A 27,626-nucleotide genomic window follows, 5' to 3' on the forward strand; every position below is an offset into this window, starting at 1 on the left:
TTGACAGGGCTGCACTTATTTTTGTCCACATTGTTTGATTGGCAGTCATTAGTACTGGTTTTGCCCATCACACTGACTAAAAATCATTTTATTTGGTACTGGACCACCAAGCCGAGGCACCCCTGCAACTACCCTGAGGCACCCCAGGGTGCCACGGCACACAGTTTGGGAACCACTGGTATAGATAATTACGAGGTATGTAAAACATCTGAAAGAAGTGTCAAAAAATTTGAGCATGCACACTAGGTCTTTTAGGAAATAATTAAATTATTGACCCAAAATCAGGAGTAGCCACATGAGACATTGACATTTGTGCTACAGGTTATTGGAATTTGACATCACAGTGAGGTAGTGTCTTTTACAGAGTTATTCTTTCATATGGAGCAGTGTTGTATGCACGCTCCCGTGGTCGCATTCAACGTAGTCAGGTTTGATATGCTGCACATCAAACCTGATGATATGCATGTGGTGCCACGCATGTTAATGAAGGACGGAACGAGTGATCGTTCAGGCCTTCATTAATCGCTGCAGTCTACACTGGCAAACATGCAATGTCCAGGGTGTCCCTGGACCTCTACACGATTTCCGGTCGCACAAGTGTGTACCCAGCATTAGAGATAGGCCCAGCCTTTTTAATGTAAAGTTATTGAGTATTTGAAGAACGGTGATAATTTGGTGATCAGAGCTGCTGCAAGAGTAGTGTCCTGTTAGACAATTTAATATAGGAATGTGTTATAACCCAAATTAGCCGATAGCAAGACCTAAAGCTGCATTAGCCACCAGTTCAAGTTTTGAATGTAACACAAATGACACAGTAATGTAAAAGGGGCTTGCCAATGGGTGGGTCTTTTCTGAGTGTGTTTAAACAGTGCTATCTGTAGACATTTATAACACAACTTATTAACTATAAACCCTTGATCATTACACGATATTTAATAAAGTCCTTTTAACATCTATTCTTTGTATCCCAGAAATTATTATAGCAACACCAGATGTCAAAAGTTTTTAAACAAGGATACCATGCAGACTAAAATGCTTTTAAACTGCGCTCCATAGTACAGCCCACTTGCTTCCATTAACTGAATCATTTAAAAAATAAAATTCTACCAGCTGTACAGAATCTTAATTTTAGTTTCATCTTTCTACCAGTTCACCTATTATGCCCTTTGTAGGGCCAGATGTCCTGATGGACACCAACTACTGCGCTGTGCAAATCCTTATTTTACACTTCCAGGGTAATCCAATCCTCCCTCTACTACAGGGGTTGTCAACCACGGTCCTCAAGGCACACTAATAGTCCAGATTTTAAGGATAACCATACTTGAGCACAGTTGTGTTAATTAGTACCTTAGTTATTTTGATTTAACCGACTGTGCTCAATCATGGATAACACTAAAACCTGGACTGTTAGTGTGCCTTGAGGACAGAGGTTGGGAAACACTGCTCTATCATCTCCGGACTATAGGCCTGATTCGGTATGGATCGCAACTGCGATCGCAGATGCGTAATTGCACGCAATGAAGCTGCAATAATATGCTAATGTCTGCCACCGCTTAGCCAGCATAGAGACGCCCACTACTGCTTTCTCACGTCCAGAAAACCTTGCAGTCCTGCGCATACATCGGTAACATCGTCCAGTTACACACAATTACAGCAGGTCTGACCTGTGAAATTGGCCTGGTGGCTTACCATGTATTTGCAAAATATAGGCAACAAATCTCTGAATTTCTATTACCATGTGATTTCAAAGTATTGTTGCAGGTACAAATAAGTGTGCTGAAGGACACCCCCTTTCTGGGGGGGGCATTCAAACATACAGGCACGCCTGCATTTCTGCAACCACTACCTCGTCACCACCCCCAAACGCTCACAGCCTGTCACACACACTGCGATGGATTCCAGACTGCGTGCGTAATCAATGCGATCACAGCACATGCACAGTGCGGTAAATGCACAGAACACAGCAATCGGACGATCTGCATATGCGGCTACAATTGCGATCCATGCTGGATCAGGCCCTATATACTGAAAATGTTATATATTTATCGGTCAGTGTGTATGTTTACATTCGTGGTTTTTGTGTTGGTCAGAACTTTTTAATTTATTGGGCGGAATTCAATTGTTTTCGCGGCCCGAATCTCCCGTCTAAAGTGACAGGATATCGCGGGCAGCTATACAATTGTCCAAGATTTTCATGCTGATCGCGCCCATAGAGGTCAGGTTTAGCCGCGTAAAGCAGCTAAACCCGACCAAAGTGCTGGGTGCGATCGCGAAAAGTGATGTTTGGGCGCCCAAACATGTCACTTTTCGCACATTGCAGCTCTCATCCCCAGGGGCTGCGAGCTGAAATGTAGCGCTGGCAGCTCATCGTGCCCGACAGGAGCAAGAATTGAATAGCTCCGTCGGGCGCGATAGGGGCTGGAAAGAATTGAATTCCGTCCATTAAGTTTATTTTTTATCTAGTTATTCAACTGAGTGCTTCTGTTACGAGTACTTTGGCTCTTGGAATTAACATTACACAAAACATCAGACTAACAGGCAGTGCATAGTTCTGCATATTTGTTCCAATAAACATAAATCACAATGCATTTTTTCAGTGCATATAAGTTCCAAATAAATGTTCTGTATAACTGCCCACTGTTAACCTAGACCGTGCTAAAGCTGCCCACTTATGCAGCGATATTGTGGCAGCTACCACTTGTGTCGATATTGCAGTAATGTGCAAACCCAAAAACAAGGCCAATATTAAGCCAATTACAGATCAGAAAATTCCATGCAAACAGACAAGTCTCATATGTATCTAGCATGCCTAATGCACACAGCTGGCATAATATTTTTAATCCATTAATCCATAGCTAAATGCCAAAGCATTATAGACTGAGAAAACACTTACAAAAGAGGTTTATTGTCTTCAGGATCATTTTCTTCTACTTCTAGCAGCCATCCATAACCTCTCTGACGAAGAAACGTGGTGGCTGTTGATTCTTTCGTAAAGTCTCCACCAAGATTTAATTTCACATCTGGAGCCGCTATAGAGCCACTAAGATCTATGGATAAAAACAAATGAAAAAAGGTGAGAACCTAAAAACTTTAGTTCACTGAACAAGTAAAAAAAAAAAAAAAAAAAAAAAAAACCACACCATTTACTGTTTTTCACATTTTAGAATATTAGTAAAAGTCATGCAAGCATGAAACAAATGGAATTATGCAGTGATACAAATCAAAACTACAAAATACAATTAGATTTTTTTTCAAAGCTGGCCACCCATTGCCCTGAAAACAGCATGCTAGGTGTCCTCTGAACCAAACTCATGGAGGTAGCCACCTGAGATGCTCTTCCAGCAGTCTTTAAGGAGATAGATAGAGAGATAGATAGAGAGATAGATAGATAAATTTATCTATCTATCTATCTATATATACATACATACATACATACATACATACATACACACATACACAGACCGAGCACTTGTTGGCTGCTTTTCCATCACTCTGATTCAGCACGCCATCACTTTCCTTCTTTGTGAAATATTTTTTTCACAGCCTACAGATGCGCTTTGGGTTTTTGCCCTATTTGTGGGTAGGGGGCAATGGCCTCGCTAAGTGCAAACCAGATTGGATGGCGTGTTGCTGCAGAATGCGATGGTAGCCATGCTAGGTCAGTGTGCCTTTAATTCTAAATAAAAGCGACAGTGTCACCAAAAGAACCCCAACACTTCATGGCGGGAACATCATCTGCTCAACTTCTGTGTCCACACAAAGTTACTCATCAGACTAAGAGCCGTATTCAATTTGAGCAGACCAGCAATACTTTTCCGCCTCCCAGACTTTTCGCCTAGATCACGTGTTTTGTAGGCGAAAAAGTATCGCGCGCGTGCCTGCTTTACCCCATATTCAATTTAAAAGTACGCGAAAACGGGACCCGGCGAAACTTAAACAAGCGGAAAGTTATGTCAGATTTGGGGAAATCAGCCTGACACCCCCCCAAAAGATGATCTGACATGGGGGTTCCCCATGGTACCCCCTGATTTGGCTTGCTGAAGGTACTTGGTGTTTTTAAATGGGCTCAATAGCTGCTAAATAGCATTTTTTTAAGTGGCTCAGAATAGTATTCTGGAGGTTTTTTTGCAGAAAATAACTTATGCAAGCAAATTTGGGGTACTTGAAAATGGGGGTCAGCATATTTTAAAGTTGCTAAAGTTAAGTTGAAAAAAACGTGAAAAATCCACCTGCCGCAAGCTCTAGCAATGTAAAAAACACATGGGTCATACTTGGGGATCCCCCCAGAGTCAAGTTCGCTAGTTTTGATCTTTGTCCCTCAAGGATTTTTTTTTTTTTTTTTGCCCCCAAATTCAAAGTGATTTTTTTGGGGTGTCCTTAAGTGTTTCTTGACGCAGTTTACCTTTGGGGGACTGTCTGAAGGCTGCATGGGGTTTCCAGCGACGTTGCATTGCAAAACCCCAATTCTGCACTTTTTTCCACCTTCTATTCATAGGCGAAACTTTTCCGCCTATTACATTGCATTGACTTTCCGCCTAGTCCGAAAGTCTTTCAAATTGAATACGGAGTAAACTCAAAACAGACGAAAAATGACGTCATCGGCGAAAAGCTTCTGCCAAAAACACGCGAAAACTGATTTTTTGCCTCAAATTGAATACGGCCCTAAAAAGGACAGATTTGTACTGGTCTGAAGTCCACTGCCTGTGTTCCTTGACCCAAGCAAGTTTCTTATTACTTCCCTTCAGTAGTGATTTCTTTGCAGCAATTCTACCATGGAGGCCTAAGGTGCCCATCCACTTGTAGATGCGTGGACGACGGCATGATTACGACATCGTAATCGTGCCGTCGTCTCCCTAGGGGTCAAATGCATACACTGAACTTCCAGTGTATGCACATTAATCATCCCCCTAACATGGGCAATCTGACGACGGTCGTCAGGTTAACCGTCATGTTCGGGCGATGATAGATGTTGGAAACAAGCAGTGGGCGCGCGCCTCGCTGGTCGTTTTAGACATTTAAATGCCCGATTTGCAGCCGATAACTGAGCGATTGCACGATTATGATGTCGCAATCGTGCAATCGCTCAGTATTATCGGCAAGTGGATGGGCACCTTTAGTCACTCAGGACCTCATTCAGAGGAGATTGCTCTCTCTGAATGAGGGCGGGCGCTTCTTGTTTTTGGTGCGGCCTCCTTGTCGCAAGCTAAGCTGTGGGTTACCACCCACAGCTTAGCTAGCGACCAGGGTGACGGTTGCGATGGTGATCACCATCGCGACCAGACCCTAAGGTTGGGTCTGGGCACTCGCAGGCCCCAGTGAGCTTTCTGCTCTGATGGAGCAGGAAGCTCCCCACTGACATCACTGGTGTCAGTGTGGCCGCCCACAAAACAGTAGGTGTTAGTTAAGGAACGCCTCAGTTTTCCAAAACCACCCCCCCGGCCCGCCTACAAAAAGGGGCGAGCTGTTGATAAACATCGACAGCCGCCCCTTTTGTAGTGAGCTCCGGAGCGAGAGTTTCTCCCTCGCTCCGGGGCTTGCGCACGCGCAGTGCGGCCGCTGCGTGTACGCAGGGCTACCCATCGACACGGCTGCGAGCACATCGGTGCTTGCGACCAGGTATGAATGACCCCCTCAGTCTCCTCTGACCAGCTGACGTTGAAATGTATCTGCTCCTTGAACACACTGGAATATTTATTTTAATCTCTACTCGGAGGGGCTATTAAAAGGCAATTCTGAGTCTGATGACTAAAACTCACCCTTTCCTATGCAATCCATGTAGGGGCCTGTTTCATTATAGCACTTTATTGTTTTTGACACTGCAGTTAAAGAAACATTCAGTTGCAATTTTCCAAACTGACCTTTATTTCTTAATGTAATGATGGACTGTTTAGTTTTGTTAAATTTAGTTCTTGCCACATCATAGACTACTACACATCCATTAAAGATGGGTTTCTATCAAAAAGGGAGATGTAGAACCTACTTTATAACACAACTGAATGGCATGAGACATTTACGAGCAAATTAACTTACAAAGGCACCAATTTACTATGTGTACCTTTGAAATCATTGTGGTTCAACATTCCCCACATCTAAAGTTTAAACTAAAAACCATAAAGTCATTATCTTTACTAGTGATATCGGTCTAAGAAATTAATTTGAATCATTTAAAGCTGAAGCCTTTAGTTTAAAAGTATGTTTCACATGGTCTACAATACATTATATACATACACCACTGTCCAAAACATGTGAAAATCACATCCATATGCACTTGTTGAATATCTCGTTCCAAAACCATGGCTATTTACATAGATCTGGTCACCACTTTGCTGCTGTAATAGCCTCCACTCTTCTGAAAAGGTTTACTTCTAAATTTTGGAAGATGACTGCGGAACTTGCAACTATTTAGCCACAATAGCATTAGTGAGGCCGGGCACTGATGTTGGACAATTAAGTCAGGCGCTTGACCTGCATTTAAATTAATTTCAAAGGTGTCCGACGGGTTCTGGGCAGACCAGTGAATTTCCTGTACACCAAGCCATTTTTGTCTTTCTCCAAATTGTAGTCAAAGTTGGAAACACATCTTTACAATGGCTTTGGGGTTGATTCAATTATCACTGTGGGAATGTAGCTTCTGGGTAGCGCCCAGAGCTATTCAATTACAAGTGACTAACCCTTAACTTGGATTTCTGCTCACACCTTCCTGAGGTTTACGTGTGCGGTAAATGCATCGTACCAGGCACTTGATCTGAGAGATGCAGCTTACAGAGACTAAACCAGAGTACACAATATACAATGTATCGGACGATATATTGTTCTAGCACTGAGCAGAACACGACAATGCTATAGCTATGTGGCATATTATGGGCACTAAAACTTAGTATTATATATATGTAATATTTAAACTTATTATGTTAACACCCCTCATTTCCCACTTGGTTCCCCTCAAACCACTCCACATAGCTCAACAATGACCCTCAAACCACCCCTCCATAACCAAATGCCCCATAGGCCACACCAAATACACCATCTATGTACCTCAGACCACCCACAGACCCCTTCGATTAGTTGGATACGTACAGGCAGGAACTGGTATGGTACAATGTACACAATAAAACAGTGCCTGATTGGAGAGTAGCTCAGGTATGGTGTGCATGCCAGTAGAGCGGGAAAAAAAAAAATACTGAGCGTCAGAGGGGGAAGTGCAGATTTCAGGCGCAGGGAGCACTGATAAAGGGCAAAACCACCAGCGGCTAGGTGTTACAATCCAGCTCTGCATTGTGGCTGTGGAGAACAGGAGAGAAGGCACTTAGGCTAGCCCAATCAGAGCTATGCAGTGACACAGGGTCTCAGGTGCAGTCAGAGACACACATGCCTTATGCTGGGCATACACGGCCAGATAAAATGTCTCAGACCGACAGACATTTTATCTGGCAGCCTGCCAGCCGCAGATGTTGCCGGCATACACTGAGATTTCTCTCACAGTATCAGCCCGACATCTGCGCTCCGCCCCCGGGGGAGGAGACATTTCCCTGTTCCTTGAAGGAACACAGGAAATGTCTATCGGCCACGGCTGGGCATACACTGCCCGATGCGGCCGACAGTTTACCAGTAAATATCGCATCGGACGGGCATGCTGGACAATCCGGCACGCCCGACTGAGCAATATTTAACTCTCGGTCGCCCCCCCCCATACGCTACAATTATCGGGGCGATCCGCCGCTATCAGGCGGATCGCCCCGATAATTGTAGAGTGTATGGCCAGCTTTAGCTTTGACACACTGAAGGAGGAGTGGCCATGGCTCAGCAGAATCCTGAGCTCGAATTTCATACAACTCAACCTCTGCGCTAATTAAATATAAAGAGAGCAAACATGACAGAAAAATTGTTTTTACAAAATCATTTTATACTTAATCAAACATATATTTTATATCCTAAATAATCAATTTGACCGGTAAAGGAATATAATAAAAAAAACATCAATATATCAAATAGATGGCAATATTGTACAAAAATTCATATGTTGTATGAGGTAAAGAATTTGTACTCTTGATGTATCTAGAGGAGGTGGATCCTGAATGATCCGGTATATACCAGTTTAAAAGATAATCAATGGTTAAAGTCCACACTTGCAATATATCTCAAGTCCCATTTTCATTCGTTGTTCATCACTAGTATACCATGTATATTTATACAAAGTATTTAATTGTTCCAGAGAAAACCTCTTGCATTTATAAGTAAAAAAAAAGACATGGAGGATGTGCAGTAAAATCACTTCTCCGGCAGGAGATAACTAGCAGCAGCTGTATGTGTCACTTGTAGTAACCGCACGGAGCGGACATAAATATAGTGAAGGGAGGCACTGCTCCAGCAGGAGATATAGGGACCGCGACTACCTTTCAAATGCACAGAGTCCCGTAGATCGCGTCTATATCCCAGCCTCAACCTAAATATCGTAGCTACATGCAGCTGCACAATACAGCGTCCGTCTCTCTGGGTCTCCATAGATGTATGCAGGTAACCAAGGGTATCAAATCGGGTCCAATATCCCGGGCTGACGCGTTTCGCACTGCTACTTGGGGGCTTTTTCAAAAGCGCTTGGGATACTCTTTCTTTCCCAAATTGCATAGAGCTCTTCTCAGGTAAGACATTCCCATGGCGCAAAGGAGGTGCTTACTGTGCTGCTTGCAGACAGGACTGAAGATCAAGAAAGCATTGTGCCAGTGCTTCCCTGACTAAACCACAGCCCAACACCTCATAGTGCTCTTTAATATGGTGGTGCGCTTTTCTTCTGTAGGGTGCCGCACCCTGCTAAATATAAAAAAAAAGCCTAGCAGGAACTCTACAACAAAATAGAAATGAGCTGGCCTACTACCCCCCTTGCCCCCAGTTTTTCAAAATATTGATAAACGTGGGTCTTCAAAAAGTTTACTATACATCACTCTCTTTTAGCAAACAAATGGCATTTTGCTACAGTTAATCAGAGGAACTGGCTGTATACTTTGAAAGTATCCTTAAAGTCAGAGCATACTAGTGTTGCATAAATGCTGTTATTTATAAACAAAAATAAATGCCCCTTAACTGGTGGTGTCCTGATCAGTTCAGTTGTTACTCAGATTCTGCTAGTGCTCTATACTGGTGACAGTTGCCAACACAAGTTTTTTTTCTTAAAATTTGGGAGAATATGAGCAATCTGAAGCCAGGGCTTCTAAAACATACATCTTCTGCCAGATTTGTGAACAAGCTTTCAAACTCTTGTACACTGAAGTGCCAAAATAGATGCCAAATATCATGTAGGACCCACCGTAGCCCGGCAAAGTTCAGGAACTCGACATGGCATCTATTCCACAAGTGGACGGACGACCTCTGGAGAGATGTTGACCCATGCCATCTAAATAGCTTTCCACAGCTCCCTGATATTTGTAGTTGCAGGATCTTGGGTGTGCATGGACTTATCCACCACATCCCATAAATGCTCGATTGGGTTCATGTCGGGAAAACGTGGTGGCCACACCATTCGTCCGAACTCTTCAGAATGCTCCTCGAACCAATTCGGGACAACTTGGGAACAATGACTAGGAGCATTATCCTGCTGGAATATTCCATCGTTGTGGAGGTACATGAAGGGCTGCAAATGCTCATCAAGCAATGCAGCATAGTGGTTTCCGGTCAATGACATGTTCAGACGGACTAGCGGACCCAACCCATGCCACGTGAACACACCCCACACCATTATAGAGCTACCACCAGCCTGCATGTTGCCTTGTTGACAACTGGGGTCCATGGCCTCATCGGGTCTGCGCCAAACCCTACCACCCAAAACAACTGGCACCATGACTCATTAGACCACAACACTTTGCCAGTCCTCCACGGTCCAATTAGCAGCATCACGAGTCCCGGTGAGGCGCTGTGTCTGGTGTCGTAGTGTCAACAAGGGCACTCTGGTAGGTCTTCTGCTCTCATATCCCATGGAAGCTAAAGAATGGTGCACTGACCTGCTGGATATGGATCTAGTACCTCCTGCATTGAATGTGGATGTGATTTGAGCTTGTCTATTACCACAATTCTGGCCAGACACCGCTGGTCATGATCATTAATTACCCGTGGTTGGCCACTGTGCTGTCCACGGAGGGTGGTAATGCCTTCCAAGAAGTATTCCCAGTACACACGTAACACCGTAGATCGAGGAATGCTGAATGTCCGCACAACTTTGGAAATGAAATGTCACATCCATCAAGCACCCACTATCATTCCTAGTTCAAACTCCGATAATTCACGTTGCCTTGCCATGAGCACCCTAGCCGGTGTTCAAACTGACTCAAGAGATGTCAGATTACAAATTTAGTAGGTCTGGGCATTCGCAATACGTCACAGTGCAGCGGCACCACATACCATTACCTTTACATATTGCTATCCGATGAATTTTGGCACTTCAGTGTAAATCTACGTAAAGTAAACAATGGACTATAACAAAATTTGTCACGAATCTGTCTAGTTTGCACCTTTTGCCTGTAGACTTACCCTTGCCAACTGTCTCCATGGACTTGTATGTGCTCTGATCATGCTGGCTGCAGCACTTCTCCCTGCATTCCTTCCACAGTGATTATTTCACCTGGGTCCTTTCCTGTCCGTAAACACTGCTAGCCCTGATTGGAATCACAGGTGTAGTTCTGACTCAGTGCTGCAGAGATGAATACTCCCTCTGCATGTTGTGCTTTCCACCACTCAGAATGCTACTGCCAGACCACCTGTCCATATCCACCAATTGCAGCCAGACCCAGGGTATATATAGCCTCCCCTGATAGCATTCTGGGCCTGAACACCTCGTTACTTCCGTGGTGTATGGTTCGTGCTGTTCTGTGTTCTAGTGTATCCCCGATTCCTGCTAACAGCAACCCCTGGTGCAATCCAGAAAACCTGCTACAGCAACCCTGTTGCAATCCAGAAAACCTGCTACAGCAATTATGAGGACCTGCTAGCATCAGCTATAGCGAGTTCCTGTGCTCCTGACCTTAGCCCTGTGCTCTTGTAGCCCTACTCCTGGTTGGTCCCTGGCACCCTGCAAACTTGCATCGTGCTTCCTCCTGTGGATCAACTCCTGTTCCTTCTACCTACCCACTCCCTCCCTGAACCTAAATCCCAAACCTAACCATTCCTTCCTGAACCTGTAATTCCCAATTATCCTATCCAGCCTGCACCTGAGTTCCAACCTTTGTCACAGCATTTCCGGATCACCCTGTTTAACCCTCGTCTCAACATTACCTGATTTCCCTTCAGCCATTGTCTCGTTATTCCAGTCCAGAGTCAAGTTCCTGTCATATCAGTTTTATCCACGTTGTTCCAGTCCAGAGTCAAGTTCCTAGTTCATCAGTTCAACTCAACAAGTCTTCCTGCCGGTCCCAGTCCGGTACCTCCACGTTCCTGTCATCTACCATCAAAGGCAGTTTTCACTGCTACACAAATCTTGCAAATAGAGCCATTTACGTCATCTGTGGTTCCAGTAATGCCGGTCTCCGTTGAATCCCGATCACCACCTGAGACAGGTAACTCGCAGACACCATTTGTGACAAAATTAACTTAAAGTGGATTGTTGTTCATCATATACTAGTTTGGTTGGATGAATTATTATTATTTGAATGCCATAACCAATACAGAAAACATAACAAGCAAGTGACACATTGGAAAATGTTAATATTGGTACTGTATAAAATATTGGTAATGTATATTTAATACTTCTGAAATTTAGCCCTACATTATTGCAACACCATGGAGATTGGACAAAGGCAATAGAAAAATATTTTCGAAGGAAAACATTGGACAAATACATCAGAAATAGAGGAGCCACTGTGAACCTAGGTTCCTCCAGGTGTATACCAGTGTTAGTGACTCCACATAACAGCCTTTGCTTCCAGGAGAGCAGCATAGGTAACCTCATGTACTATTTATTAGCCTTTATTTATAGAGCGCAAACATATTACACGGCTCTTTATAGAGAAATGTTTTAATCCGGTGAAGCAAATAGTTTAAACTGTAGCTTGAACAAACATGAACATACCAGTATGATCTTAGTGTTTGGGAGTAAACTTAAACACATGAGTGAACATACAGCACATGAACATAAAAAATCCACAATGATGGTGTCCTGGTCATAACAGAGCGTATGTGACAAGCGATACCGCCCAACATTTAGACAAATGGAATCAAAACAAAATAAACTTCCACTTTTAGGTGAAAATCTGCCTATTTCAAAGTCTGCAAAACCGGACAGTCGTGCCAAAATCAGGCCAGTTGGGATGTATGCGCAACTGCATGTGCCTCAACAATATCCTTTGAGTCCAACAATACAGCAGATGGCACTCCTATAGAATATGAGCACTAGTGACTTTACATAACTCACTGTAAACAGTATACTAACCAGTATTCTCCATAAACTACATCCAGACTCCTTCACACCAAACTTTCTTACATTAAAGGCAACAACAGGTCCCATGGGGACATCAGTACACTGAACAAAAGCACTTGTGGTCAAGAATTAATTTAATACCAACAGAAGCTATGGGCAGGTGCCAGTTACAGAAAATAAGTAATTCAGTACCAATTCCTTTGTTCAAAAGCACTTTTTGTTTTTTTAGTGCAGTCAATCAATCTGGTAAAAATTAATATCCAGCTCTTCTCTTCATAACTAAAATAGTTATACATTAACATATTTATGTGTAAAGAATCCGTTAATAGTGGGGGTTTTTTCATGTAGACTGTGTGAAAAAAGTATGCAACAAAAAACAAAAATGATGCTTTCTGCATGCACAAACTTCTGGGATATCACACAAAAGTTTGTAAACAGACAAATCAGCACTGTGCTCTAAAATTTAGAATGTTAGCTCTCACAAGCAGGGCCCTCTTCCCTCATGTGCTTCTACTTCTACTTTCTCCTACTCCTTACTCCCCACAAGGCCATCTAACACTTGATTGCTGACTCCCTGCTGCTTAATTTGAGTGTTATGATCATCACTATTGCAGCAATGTGTACCAACCATGTCCTTGCCCTGCATTGTACGGTAAGTCACTGTTTTCTTGCTCACTTATTTGTTTATGTACTTTGTTAGGCGCTGCAGAACACTTGTGGCATCATATAAAGGATAATAATAAAATTTCATTCGCTACTACATTCCTTGAAATAACAGTAATGCAGTGGTAAAAAGCCTAAGGGGTCAACCCTATTGCACACCATGTACTTGCAGGTGCAAATCATCGCGACAAAGGCTGCGCTTGACGGCAGCCCGAAGTCGCCTAAAAGTGCTCCCAGCCTCATACGGCTCCAAGCAAAATTAAGCAAATTCAGGCTCAGAGTGGGCCACAAAGGGTGTGAGGTGCGGTGCTGGCATTTTAACGCCGTTTCAACTGCAAATCGCACCCTTCGCATGGAATAGGATTGACCCCTAAAATAGAACACAAGCATGAAGAAATATTAGACACATATATAAAATATACATACATAGACACACATTTGTTTTCTTATATTCAAATAGTTTGAATATACCATACACTTCCAAAAAATTATATAGGATGATGAAAATGTTTTCTTTTCATTTTTCTTGCAATATCTGTGCAGCGGCACATCAGATACAACTGAATTTAAAGAAAAAAAACCTTGATCACAGCGCAGACCATTACAGTATGTGAAATCTGGCTCTCATCAAGTTTTTAAACCAAAAAAAAAGTTTGCTCTCCACATGACAAACTTCAAAGTCAAACACACACTTACTGCAGGTAATTGTTATATATGGCAATTAGGAGACATTTCAGAATCCCTCCTTTATTAATCTTATCTTAATCTATATAGCGTCAACATAATGCAGATGGGTCACATACATGGAGTTTGCAACTTAAGGCGATCCACTGTTCTGACGATTGGCAAGTGCACACACACACTTGCCAATTGTCGGTCTGATGTGTCGTGCCTGACATCACAACTGGGCAGGCATTTACATGTAAATGCCTACCCAGTTGTGGTCAGTCACCGGCAGCCTCTGCAGCAAGTGTACGGGAGCGTGGCTGACCACCCATACACACACAACATGATGAGCTAATAGATCTGTAGATGTATCGGCCATGCTGCACAGTCGACACTATATTTCTGTGAACTGTGTCATTCACAGATAATATCTTCTGTACACAATGGGCGACGCACACACGATATATCAGCCGTTCAATTGAACTGCCGATATGTCGGCCAGTGTGTACCCAGCTTTAGCCTAGCCAAGCTTCCTGCCAGAGAGGTTAAAATATACAACTTATTCATATCAGCGACAAAAGTACAATGTACATAGCATTTCATGTACTTCTGAACTGTTAATCTGAGTAAAAAAAAAAACTTTAAATAAACAGATCCAAAAGCAAGCGATCGTGCCATGCCTTGTGCCACGTATAGTTATGCTTAATCTTCGACTTTATACCAATTCCTTTGTGACAAAAGTACTAGTCTCACGTGCCTGGTACACTATGAACAACTTTGTGTTAAGCTACAATACGAATAAGGCAAAAATAGAAGAAAAAATATAAAATCGCTATCCGTGGCGAAGCAACCAAGTTCTCGCCAAACGTCTGGTGAATGACGACACATCTATACACAGCAATCCAACAAATGTGTTACCGATACAATACAGACACACTTCCCTTAATTAATATTCAAAAACAAGGACTCGTGAACAGTACAGAGAAGAAACCCTGGGGTATATTTACTAAAGTGGAGTTGTTGCCAATAGCAACCAATCAGATTCTAGCTACTATCTTCTAGAAGGTGCTAGTTAAATGTTAAGTAGCATCCGATTGGTTGCTATGGGCAACATCTCCACTTCTAAAAACTCTCACTTTAGTAAATACACCCCCGTGTTCTGTTGGCTTTATACTAAATTCCAATGTCTGTCCACCATTTACTACACCATTACATAAAATAAGTCCACTTCAAGCAAACCATACACAATATTAGTGATCAGTAACACAAAACACATTATGTGTGACTGTTACCACTATGCTACATAGTAAACCCCCATTCAGGGTCTAGTTAAAGGACAATGGAATACTGTATGCTGGCGCTATACAAGTGTTACCAAACGGTAATTATACCACCTTTACACAGCAGCAAGTGCCCCACAGACATCCTAATAATGTGCCACACACACAGGCATTCACTACCCTTAGCTGTCACTACCAGCCCCTTCCCAAGAGCCCACTACTATGGGCAATGACGTATGTTGGGCCCAGCAGATGACATACAGAGCCCTCCTATGGGGACAGTAACGTGTGATGACGCCACATAGGTGTCAGAGACGCCCGCTCCCAGACTAGGCCTCACCGTTCCCCTCGGTAGAAGACACGAAGGTGAAGTCCCCGGGGTTGTTACTATGCGGGTGAACAGTCGGGCCCGGCGGCTGCATCCTCCTGCTGCTGCTGCCTGCGGTGAGGATGTTGCTGTCGGCGGTGACGTCTCAGGCAAGCTCCAAACTTTCTACGTGGGGAGGCAGTACACACTGACGTCATGGACGTGGCCCCGCCTTGTTGTGTGACGTCACAGCTCAGGGAGCAGCAAGCGTGAGAGCAGAGTGGTTTCTGTAAATACTGACTCCGCCCTCTTCGCCACGCAGCGTAAGCGGACGGCTGTCATCCGGGTTCTGGAGTTTACCTTTACAGCTCGGATTGTGTTGTTTTCTCATATTGCTGATAAAGTTTTATTGGTGAAAAAAAGTTTCATAATAGCAACCATGGAAGATGAGAATGTTGTTTTACTCCGACCACTCAGGGAGCTAGCTGGTGGGGAGGAGCTATCAGAGGCACGATTATTATTTAATCAAATGTAGTTTGGCAATGGATTATGTGAAGTTAATGTGTCACATTGGCACAGTTATATGAAGCTGCTGTTTAAGTAGAAGTTATATATGCAGTGTGATGCACACAGGAAAACACATTTATATGGAAATATACCCCATAAATGCTGCATACAAATATGGTCTGACTCCTCTTACCTGATTTACAGCAAAAATTTAATTATTTAATGCGCATGTATGGCAAAATAAATACCATTTAACTGTCCTTAAGGTGCATACACACACGGTCAGATTTGTCAGATGTGTCAATTGAACGATTTGATCAACTATTTGAACTATGAACGATTTTTGACTGCATTAAAATGACTGAAATCGTCCAAAACTGACTGCTAGAATGAACAGTATCACACATAATATAAAATCTCAGTTTCTAAACATATGACTGCACACCTACTACAATGTCGCTTCCATGTCAAACCTTTTCAAATCCATTTCCCACTGATAACACAGACAGTGTCTTGCTTACTCAACTATGGGTGTGGGTAAAAGCCGGAAACATAGTAAATGCATTGAAAAAGCCGGAAACCATGAAAAGTGTATTGAAAAAGCCGGAAACCATAGTAAATGTATTGAAAAAGCCGGAAACCATATAAAGTGCATTGAAAAAATCTGGAAATCATATTAAGGACCATATCCAATTAGCTATGAAAGCTGCGGTTTGTCGAAAAGTTTACACTTGTGCAAACTTTTCACCAAAAATGCGTATCATGCTATCTTATTAGCCGCAGCTTTTTTTTTTTAAGGCAAATGCCACATCACGTCTTTTGTAATAGAATTGCCGAAAACCTGCATATGCAATAGCGGAGAAAAGTGACACATTCGAGTGAAGGGTGCAAAAAGTTTGCACACGCGAATACATTACCTAATAGAATTTCTGTCTTTTCCAATTCATTTACTATGATTTCCAGCTTTTCTAATACATTTACTATGGATTTCCAGCTTTTCCAATACATTTACTATAGAATTCCAGCTTTTCTAATACATTTACTATGGATTTCAAGCTTTTCTAATACATTTACTATGATTTCCGGCTTTTCTAATACACTTACTATGATTTCCAGCTTTTCTAATACACTTACTATGATTTCCGGCTTTTCTAATACATTTACTATGATTTCCAGCTTTTCTAATACACTTACTATGGATTTCCGGCTTTTTCAATACATGTAATATGATTTCCGGCTTTTCTAATACGCTTACTATGGATTTCCGGCTTTTCTAATACATTTACTATGTTTCCGGCTTTTACCCTCTTCCCTCAACTATTCGCTTTAAACAGCATTGTCTACAAACAGAAGTATCAATTGACTAGTCAATGACACATGAAGAACATTTTCTCCAATAAACCGGCCCCTCAGTGTAGATGCTGAGAGCAAGCAAAACTTAATTATTGTGAAAATAATCTGCTTTGTAAACAATTATAGAATATGAAAAAATATATTTTTTTTAATGGCAAAAAAATATTCCACTATTCGGAATATACAGTGCCTTGCAAAAGTATTCACCCCCTTGGCTTTTTACCTTTTTTGTTACATTACAACCTGTTATTTATTTATTCAATCTGAATTTTATTTGATGGATCTGCACAAAATAGTCTAATTTGGTGAAGTGAAATGAGAAAAATATATATAAAGAATCTTTATAAATAAAATTCTGAAAATTGGCATGTGCATATGTAATCACCCCCTTTGCTATGAAGCCCCTCAAAAGTTCTGGTGCAACCAATTACCTTCAGTAGTCACATAATTAGTGAAATTAAGTCCACCTGTGTGAAATCTAAGTGTCACATGATCTGTCAGTATAAAAACACACCTTTTTCTGAAAGGCCCCAGAGGCTGCAACACCACTAAGCAAGAGGCATCACACCATGAAGACCAAGGAGCTCTCCAAACAAGTCAGGGACAAAGTTGTGAGAAGTATAATTCTGGGTTGTGTTATAAAAAAAATATCCAAATCTTTGATGATCCCCTGGAGCACCATCAAATCAATCATCATCAAATGGAAAGAACATTTTACCACAACAAACCTGCCAAGAGAGGGCCACCCACCAAAACTCACAGACTGGGCAAGGAGGGCATTAATCAGAGAGGCAGCGCAGAGACTAAAGGTAACCTTGAAGGAGCTGCAGAGTTCCACAGCAGAGACTGGTGTATCTGTGCATGTGACCACAATAAGCCGTACACTCCATTGAGCTGGTCTTTATGGAAGAGTGGCCAGAAAAAAGCCATTACTTAGTGATAAAAATAAGAAGACACGATATGAGTTTGCCAAAAGGCATGTGGGCGACTCCCCAAATGTATGGAGGAAGGTGCTCTGGTCAGATGAGACTAAAATTGAGCTTTTCAGCCACCAAGGAAAACGCTATGTCTTGTGCAAACCCAACACATCCCATCACCCCAAGAACACCATCCCCACAGTGAAACATGGTGGTGGCAGCATCATGCTGTGGGGATGTTTTTCAGCTGCAGGGACTGGGAAACTGATTAGAGTCGAGGGAAAGATGGATGGTGCTAAATACAGGAATATTCTTGAGCAAAACCTGTTTCAGTCTGCCTGTGATTTGAGACTGGGAAGGAAGTTCACCTTCCAGCAGGACAATGTCCCGAAGCATACTGCTAAAGCAACACTCGAGTGGTTTAAGGGGAAACATTTAAATGTGTTGGAATGGCCTAGTCAAAGCCCAGATCCCAATCCAATAGAGAATCTGTGGTCAGACTTGAAGATTACTGTTCACAAGCGGGAACCATCCAACATGAAGGAGCTGGAGCAGTTTTACCTTGAGGAATGGGCAAAAATCCCAGGGGCAAGATGTGGCAAGCGCATATAGACTTATCAAAAGTGACTTTCAGCTGTAATTGCCGCAAAAGGTGGCTCGACAAAGTACTGACTTTAGGGGGGTGAATAGTTATGCACGCTGAAGTTTTCTGTTATGTTGTCCTAAATGTTGTTTGATTCACAATATAGAAAACACACAACTTCACAGTTGTAGGCATGTTCTGTGAATGAAATGATGCACACCTTCAAACAATCAATTTTAATTCCAAGTTGTGAGGCAACAAAACATGAAAAATGCAAAGGGGTTGAATACTTTTGCAAGGCACTGTATATAATAACTGTATCACTGCCTTCATAATATGCCTCCACCTGTTCTCAGCTGTACAATATACCTCCCACTATTCTCAGCTATATAATACCTGTATCACTGCCCAGGGGCGCCGAGAGGAGGGGGGAGTGGGTACAATTTACCCGGGCCCGGGCTTCCAGAGGTGCCCGACGGGGGCCTGGGTCTGGCGCCGCCCCCCCCCCCTCACTTCCTCCCTCCCTCCCTCCCTCCCTCCCTCTGCAGCAGCCCAGCACACAGCGTGTGCTGGGCTGCAGTGGGAGATTGCTTGTGGCTGCTAAGCAGAAGCCACAGCAATCTCCTATGTCTGAAGGGGGGAGCGATCACACTGATCGTGCCCCCCACTGGCTTTGCGCCGGCATGAGGGGCTCACAGCGCCCCCTTCCCGGTGCGCAGCGACGCTTCGTGGCGCTGCAAAACACAACTTTTTTTTCCAGGGGTCATGGCCACGCCTTCTGCAATTAGGCCACGTCCCCCTCTTTACCGGGGCCCCGCGTGGCTCTCTACGCCCCTGTCACTGCCTTCATACTATACCTCACCCTGTCTGCAGCTGTACTATACCTGTGTCACTGGCTGTACAATATACCTCCTGCTATCCCCAGCTATATAATACCAGTATCACTGCCTCATAATATAGCTCCCCTTGTTCCCAGCTGTACTAATAATGTATCACTGGCTGTATAATATACCTCCCACTATCCCCAGCTATATAATACCTATATCACTGCCTTCATAATATAGCTCCCCTTGTTCCCAGCTGTACTAATAATGTATCACTGGCTGTATAATATACCTCCTGCTATCCCCAGCTATATAATACCAGTATCACTGCCTCATAATATAGCTCCCCTTGTTCCCAGCTGTACTAATAATGTATCACTGGCTGTACAATATACCTCCTGCTATCCCCAGCTATATAATACCTATATCACTGCCTCATAATATAGCTCCCCTTGTTCCCAGCTGTACTAATAATGTATCACTGGCTGTATAATATACCTGCCACTATCCCCAGCTATATAATACCTATATTACTGCCTTCATAATATAGCTCCCCTTGTTCCCAGCTGTACTATAAATGTATCACTGGCTGTATAATATACCTGCCACTATCCCCAGCTATATAATACCTATATTACTGCCTTCATAATATAGCTCCCCTTGTTCCCATCTGTACTATAAATGTATCACTGGCTGTATAATATACCTCCTGCTATCCCCAGCTATATAATACCAGTATCACTGCCTCATAATATAGCTCCCCTTGTTTCCAGCTGTACTATAAATGTATCACTGGCTGTATAATATAACCAGCCCCCCTGACCCCCCCCCCCCTCCCCCAGATGTAGTGCAACTGTATCACTGCCTCTTTCCCCGGAAGTCCCACACCTTAGGACCCCAAAGCACCTATTGTCACTCATTACTGATCTTACCTAAGCAAAGTCGCAGGAAGGAGGTATACCACATAAGCTTGTAGCCAGCACATACCACACATTTTCCCAATGTTTCCACTTTGGGATTTGACTTCCTCGTCAGATAGAATGACATATTCAGTCTTGTTATTTACTGTAGTTAGTTTTGTTAGCTCTCCTGTTATGTAATTACCACAAAAGTTTAAGAAACAAATTTGCCAGAGAATTAATGGGGCAGAAGTGGATTGGGATGGAAATCCAGCCTAAGAAATTTCTGGTAGCAGCCCTAATGGGGGCGGGGTCTATGGAGGGGGTGGGATACTCCCTCATAGGGTTTGATTTTGAATCAGACGCAGTGGCGGCCTTCCTTGTGTCTTTTGATGCAGTTGCATCGGCAATTTTATGCTGAACCCGCTGCAAAGCTTTTTCTTGGTGTACATCCGTGCAAGGACTGAGGCGCCCACTGTGAGGGCTTGATCCAATTAGCCGGTGCGAGCCTTCGCGGCAATGACCGCACTTTTCGACAGCCCTGATTCGCAGAAAATTGCTTGCAGCCCCATAGTGTTCCGAGCAAAATTCAGCGAATTCGGGCTCGAAGCTGGCTGCAAAGGGTGCGAGGTGCCGGTCTGTTGCCGGCGTTTTAACGCCGTTACAACGGCAATTCGCACCCTTTGCATGGAATACGATTGTGTCTACAGACATGCAATCATAATTTGTTCATCTTTAGACACCACCATTGGTCGCACCATTGAAACTTTCACCATCCCTGTGCTAAGTGCAGATCATCCAATGGCCTCCAATGTGAGCAATTCACCATCTCTGGGCCTGATTCAGTTATGGGAATAGAGTAAGATAGAGTAAGTAACTATGTACCTGGACAAACCATGTTGCAATGCAAAGGGGGTGCAAATAAACGCTAGTGAATGAGGACACATCTGTAAACTAAACCCCCAGAGTTCATGTAAAATGTTTAATATTCTGTTATTATTCTTACATTTGTGTGAAACAGAGGTGTTTTTAGCATAATGAGTCTAATTAAGGATATGGGCATATTTGCACCTAGACCTGGCTAAGGTACACTACCGTTCAAAAGTTTGGGGTCACCCAGACAATTTTATGTTTTACATGAAAACTGACTTTTATTTATCAAATGAGTTGCAAAATGAATAGAACATATAGTCAAGACATTGGCAAGGTTAGAAATAATGATTTTTATTTGAAATAATAATTTTGTCCTTCAAACTTTGCTTTCGTCAAAGCAGCAAGTACAGCATTGCAGACCTTTGGCATTCTAATTTGTTGAGGTAATTTGAAGAAATGTCACCCCACGCTTCCTGAAGCACCTCCCACAAGTTGGATTGGCTTGATGGGCAAGCTGCTCCCACAACAGCTCAATGGGGTTGAGATCTGGTGACTGCGCTGGCCACTCCATTACAGACAGAATACCAGCTGCCTGTTTCTTCCCTAAATAGTTCTTGCATAATTTGGAGGTGTGCTTTGGGTCATTGTCCTGTTGGAGGAGGAAATTGGCTCCAATCAAGCGCTGTCCACAGGGTATGGCATGGCGTCGCAAAATGGAGTGATAGCCATCCTTATTCAAAATCCCTTTTACCTTGTACAAATCTCCCACTTCACCAGCACCAAAGCAGCCCCAGACCATCACATTACCTCCACCATGCTTGACAGATGGCGTAAGGCAGTCTTCCAGCATCTTTTCACTTGTTCTGCATCTCACAAATGTTCTTCTGTGTGATCCAAACGCCCCAAACTTCGATTCGTCTGTCCATAACACTTTTTTCCAATATTCCTTTGTCCAATGTCTGTGTTTTTTTGCCCATATTCATCTTTTCCTTTTATTGGCCAGTCTCAGATATGGCTTTTTCTTTGCCACTCTGCCTAGAAGTCCAGCATCCCGGAGTCGCCTCTTCACTGTAGACGTTGACACTGGTGTTTTGCGGGTACCATTTTAATGAAGCTATCAGTTGAGGACTTGTGAGGTGTCTATTTCTCAAACTAGAGACTCTAATGTACTTGTCTTCTTGCACAGGTGTGCACCGGGGCCACCCACTTCTCTTTCTTCTCTGGTTAGAGCCTGTTTGTGCTGTTATCTGAAGGGAGCAGTACACACCGTTGTAGGAAATGTTCAGTTTCTTGGCAATTTCTCACATGGAATAGCCTTCATTTCTAAGAACAAGAATAGACTGTCGAGTTTCACATGAAAGTTCTCTTTTTCTGGCCATTTGGAGAGTATAATCGAACCCACAAATGTGATGCTCCAGATACTCAACTTTTCACCTGAGCAGGTGAAAAGGAAGCAAGGTAGGAACATTTTTATTTTAAGGTAAAAATGTTGGGACTTGCTTCAGAACCCCTAGGACACCTCTCCTAATGACTAATTATGCATTTGAAATGTTTCAATTAGCTTAATTCGGCCAATAACTACATGTCATTTTTGGGGTTAAAATTATGGCCTCAAATAACCCCAAAATAAGTTTAATGAAATGAACAACAACAAAAAAATATATATATTTTTTTAATTACCCCAAAAGCATCTTTTTTTCTACTTTTTTTTTCTTTAATTTTCCATTTAATTCCTTTGTAATTAAACAAAATTTTGTCGGTCTTTACATTATTTTACTTTAAAAAAAAAATGCGCAAATCAGCCATTTGACACTGTTTAAAAGCATACAGTACTTTCCTTACAGTCTTCTATATGATTCTGCTAACAAAGTTGTCACTTAGTTTCCCTGTTTGGTTTTTGGACAAAATTTGCACACTCACTGCAAGTAGTGCGAATTGGGATTTCTAATTGAATTGTGCGTATTTCGGTTGCGTTCTTGAAGGTGAAGTGTGCAAATTATAAGGAGAAGTGTGCAAGTTTATCACCTTTGGCCCTCCCAAAGCACTCAACAGAATAATCCTGAAGAGCAACAGTTGCAATATTTTGTCCTTCTGCCTCTTATTATGGACAACATGTGGAAATAGGAGGGAACATTACAGAAGAAAATGTTGATTGTCGGAGTGCCCCACCTGAAGCTCCTCTATAACCATGAGACTACAACACACTGGGGGTGATTCAGCTTAGGACGGAATTGCAAAGCTGCATGCAGGCAGCTTTGCTATTCTGTCCTTGATAATATGCAAATGCAGCAGGAGGTGTATGACACCCCCTGCTGCATTTGCGATCCCAGCACTGTGACAGAGGTTGCACGTTGGGATCATGATAGTGGACGGTGAAGGGCCATCGACCAGCTGAGTAAGCCTCAGCTTACTCAACCTGGCCGGGTTGTGAGGTCAGGAAACTGCGTCCGTGGAAGCAGCCCCTGGCCTTGCCATTACCGGAAATCGGCGCGGACACGCTCCCGTTTCTGGAAACGCCGGCCGGTCCCGCCCCCGCACCGCTCCTTAAATGCCTCTGCCTGTCAATCAGGCAGAGGCATAGTAGGGGCTGCGTGTGATCATCTCTTCTCTCTCTCTCTCTCTCTCTCTATATATTTAGACACTAAAAACAAATATAAATCACTATTTGGGACAGTACTCAATTTCTATAGCTTCCCAACAGCTCAACACATATTGTGGGCCTATAGCCTTTTTTAGAAATACATTTAGAAACAGTATATATTTAATGTATCACTTACCTTTATACATTATAGAATGTACTAGTGGGAACCACAGTTATTGTCATTTGAAGCCCCCATTTGGGGCTTGTACTACAGCCCTTTAGAAAGTTTAGATGCTAATATTATCTTGTGCTAGAGACAACTAGATGCAGATTTGCAGAGCAAAATGAGTATGATTTACAGTTGAATGGTAGCAGCAAATATAGCACATTTATGCCCATATGCAGGACTTGAGATACTTTCTGGTCAGCAACAGTAGCTTATGGGCCTATCTTAAACATGCTCCCATGTTGGAAAACATTTCATTTAAGTGCAACAAACACATTCGCTATAGGTATTAATTAAACTATAAAAAACTCTAATTCCGCAGAAACAAGTCCATGTTCACATTACTTTACATTGCTTAAACACGCTCACACTAGCATAACCTGCCTAAGCAACAATGAAAGCACCATTCAAACAAGCATTTGCAAATAGCCAATCACAAGTGGTTCGCTAGTGTTAGCGACTGTCATCATTCACATTTACTATTTGCAAATGTCCTGGACCACCGGCAAATAATAAGGCTTTCCCATATGAATATGCATCTCTCTCCCTGTCTGCATCTTACTTGGCATGCACTACAATGCTCCTGTCCACACATCCAGATATAGGGTACCGTAAAAGGAAGAATCTCACAAATCTCCACTGTTCTAGACATGCGTATGATGAACTCATGCAAGATACAGGGCCTGATTCTGCAAGGAACGCAATTGCAAAGCTGCACACAGGCATATGACGCGATTTGTGTTGAAATTCGTCATAGCCACGCCCACTGCTTTATAATGCTGTAATCTATACATTGTACAGCGAGGGCATGGCCAAAATCGTGCCACCACACCCCCCACACTGCCTTCTTTACCACGCCCCCCCCACACGTTCCACCACCAATGTAGCACCGCACACCCCGTTGTGCAGGGACAGCCAGAAAGTCGTCTCTGAATCACAATGCAAAATGTTACCTCTAATCTGAGGAGGGAAACTTTGGGGCATGATATGCAGGATCCACAGTAACAGAGCAGAGGTCTGTAAAAACAAAATCATCCCGGTGGTCAGTGAAGAGCGAAGTTCCAGTCCTTTGCATGTCTCATCAAGGTAACCAAAATACAGGGTATGCGGTTGACTGGTCACCATTAAGAAAGTCAAAACAGTTTGAATGTCGACAGAAGATCGACATGGTCATTAGATCGACCATCAATATGTAGACATGGTTAAATGGTCAACACATTTAAAAGGTCCACATGTAACATGCTCACACAAAAATGTCAACATGTTTTTTATGACTTTTAGGGTTTGGTTTAGGGTGAGGCTAAAATAAAACGGTCAACATTTTGTTTTGACATGTGAAATGTTGACTTTTTTAATGTCTTGACCATTTAACCAATGTCGACCTAAATACATGTCTGCATATTGTTGGTCGACCTAATGACCATGTCAACCTTTTGACTGTCGACATTCATAACCTAAAGGTTCACATTGACCTTCAGACTGTCGACCAGTCATACCAAACCCCATTAAAGTTTTGCAAATGTGTCTTTAAGCAAAGGTAAAGTAATTTGTTTACAGGAGTCTATTGGTTTTCCCCTCGGCATATAAATGAAATTGGAAAAAGCACTATCAATTTGAGTACATCAGTCTTATATGTTAAGGCGTAGTATAGTACAAAATTTGTGAGTAGCTATCCATTATACCTACCAGAGGTGGAAGAAAAAGTCCTTAAAAAAAGGACTGAAATTTGCACTGACCAACCAACTAGATTCATTTAATTTTTATATTGACTTGCAAAAATTCATACGCAAGTTAACAATAAAAAAGTTTTTTATTAATAAAAATGAGGAAGGAGATAAGTTAGAGGAAACTAGAGGTCCATCTGGATCCTCTTTCAAACCAAAATCTTCTTTTTACCCTTCATATCAGAAGGACGGTGTTATAGATTGTTTTAGCAAAATGGTTTTATAAGATGTAGAAGTGATTTTAAAAAAGAAAAAGAAAAAAATTTAATTCAACAAAAAAGGAATGGACAGCATTAAAATCTTTGAAAGATGATAATAACCTGGTTATTAAACCAGCCGATAAGGGTGGCGGGGTGGTCCTTATGAATAAGACAGACTATATATAAGAAATTGATAAACAATTAACAGATGGTGTAACATATAAAAAAAATAAATCAGATCCAACAAACAAAATAATGAAGGATCTGAAAGTATTCACAGATAAAGCATTATCAAATAGTGTATTAAATAAACCTGAATATGAATATATAAACATATTAAACTCATCAATACCAACAATATATGTTTTACGAAAGTTGCACAAGGACCCCCTCCACCCTCTAGGCAGACCGATTATATCGGGAACAAATAGCATTACATCTAATCTGTCATCTGTTATTGGCCATTATCTTCAACCACTCGTTAAATCTACAAAAGATTATTTGAAGGATTCGAGTGTTGTACTTGAAAAATTAAAAAATATGGAATGGAAAAATGGAAATATTCGGGTTAGTGCAGATGTTCCCACACTTTATACCATCAGAGAAATGGAAAAATGTCTCCAAGCAGTGTCCTATTTCCTAAATGGATCGGATTATTCTACTGAGCTGAAACAATTTATTTTAGATGGAATAAAATTTATTTTAACTAATAATCATTTTTATTTAAATGGTTTTTACTATTTACAACTAGTTGGTACTGCAATGGGCACCAGGTTTGCCCCAAGTTATGCCAATTTATTTATGGCGTTCTGGGAGGACTCAACCATCTGGCCAGACGGTAGACTTGGGGCGGACCTGGTGTCATGGCAGCATTTTATAGATGATGTGTTTTTTATTTGGCAGGGCACTGAAAGTGAATTGATTAATTTTTTGTAAGCTTTTAAATAATAACCACTCTAATATAAAATTTTCTTTAATTAAAAGTCATATTGAAGTATCCTTTTTAAAGACAATAATATATGCACTCAAGTTTTTAGGAAAGCCACTGACTCGAATGCCTATATCGATAGGTCAAGCCAGCATCATCACAATTGGCTTGACGGGATCCCATATGGTCAATTTTTAGGTGTAAAATGAAATTGCACAGAACCTGAAATATCTAATGAACAAATGGAATTAATGAGTAAACGCTTTTTAGATAAAGGATATACAAAGGAATGTATTCGTGATGCTAAACAAAGTAAATGCAATTGATTGTGCTGAATTATTACAATGTAAAAAGGAAACTTTAAACAATTGAAAACAAAAGGATACATTACAATGGTCCTTTATTAGTGGTTTTAATTATCAGAATAAAGAGGTAGAAAATGTTTTCCGCAAACACTAGAAAATTTTGAGAAAGGATCCAGTGACTGGCAATAAGAATTCAACAAAACCATCTTTTATCTATAGACGAGCTCTGTATATTAAAGACAAAATTGTGAGAAGTGCTTTAGAAGACCAGAGAAGAAGTAGCTTAAGAAGTCAAGGTTTTCACCGATGTAAAATATGCCATACTGTTAAGGGTCAAAGTAAAATAAAGGAGTTTGAGGTCAAAGGACAAAAATACACTATAAAAGAGTT

At 42.0% G+C, this 27,626-nt stretch overlaps 1 protein-coding gene across 1 annotated transcript in view; it reads right to left on the bottom strand.

Moving 5' to 3' along the window:
- Positions 1-15,584, bottom strand: part of YIPF4 (Yip1 domain family member 4) — a 41,450-nt gene extending 25,866 nt beyond the window's left edge. The window contains exons 1-2 of the mRNA XM_088474516.1: positions 15,350-15,584; positions 2,894-3,047 (exon numbers count right to left, since the gene is read on the bottom strand). Coding sequence (XP_088330642.1) covers positions 2,894-3,047; positions 15,350-15,431 — 236 coding nt within the window. The 5' untranslated portion in view covers positions 15,432-15,584. The remainder of the gene's footprint in view (positions 1-2,893; positions 3,048-15,349) is intronic.
- Positions 15,585-27,626: the final 12,042 nt, after the last annotated feature.

Source organism: Taudactylus pleione, unplaced genomic scaffold, assembly GCF_031769625.1.
Source record: "Taudactylus pleione unplaced genomic scaffold, aTauple2 ptg000154l, whole genome shotgun sequence".
Classification (NCBI taxonomy): Eukaryota; Metazoa; Chordata; class Amphibia; order Anura; family Myobatrachidae; genus Taudactylus; species Taudactylus pleione.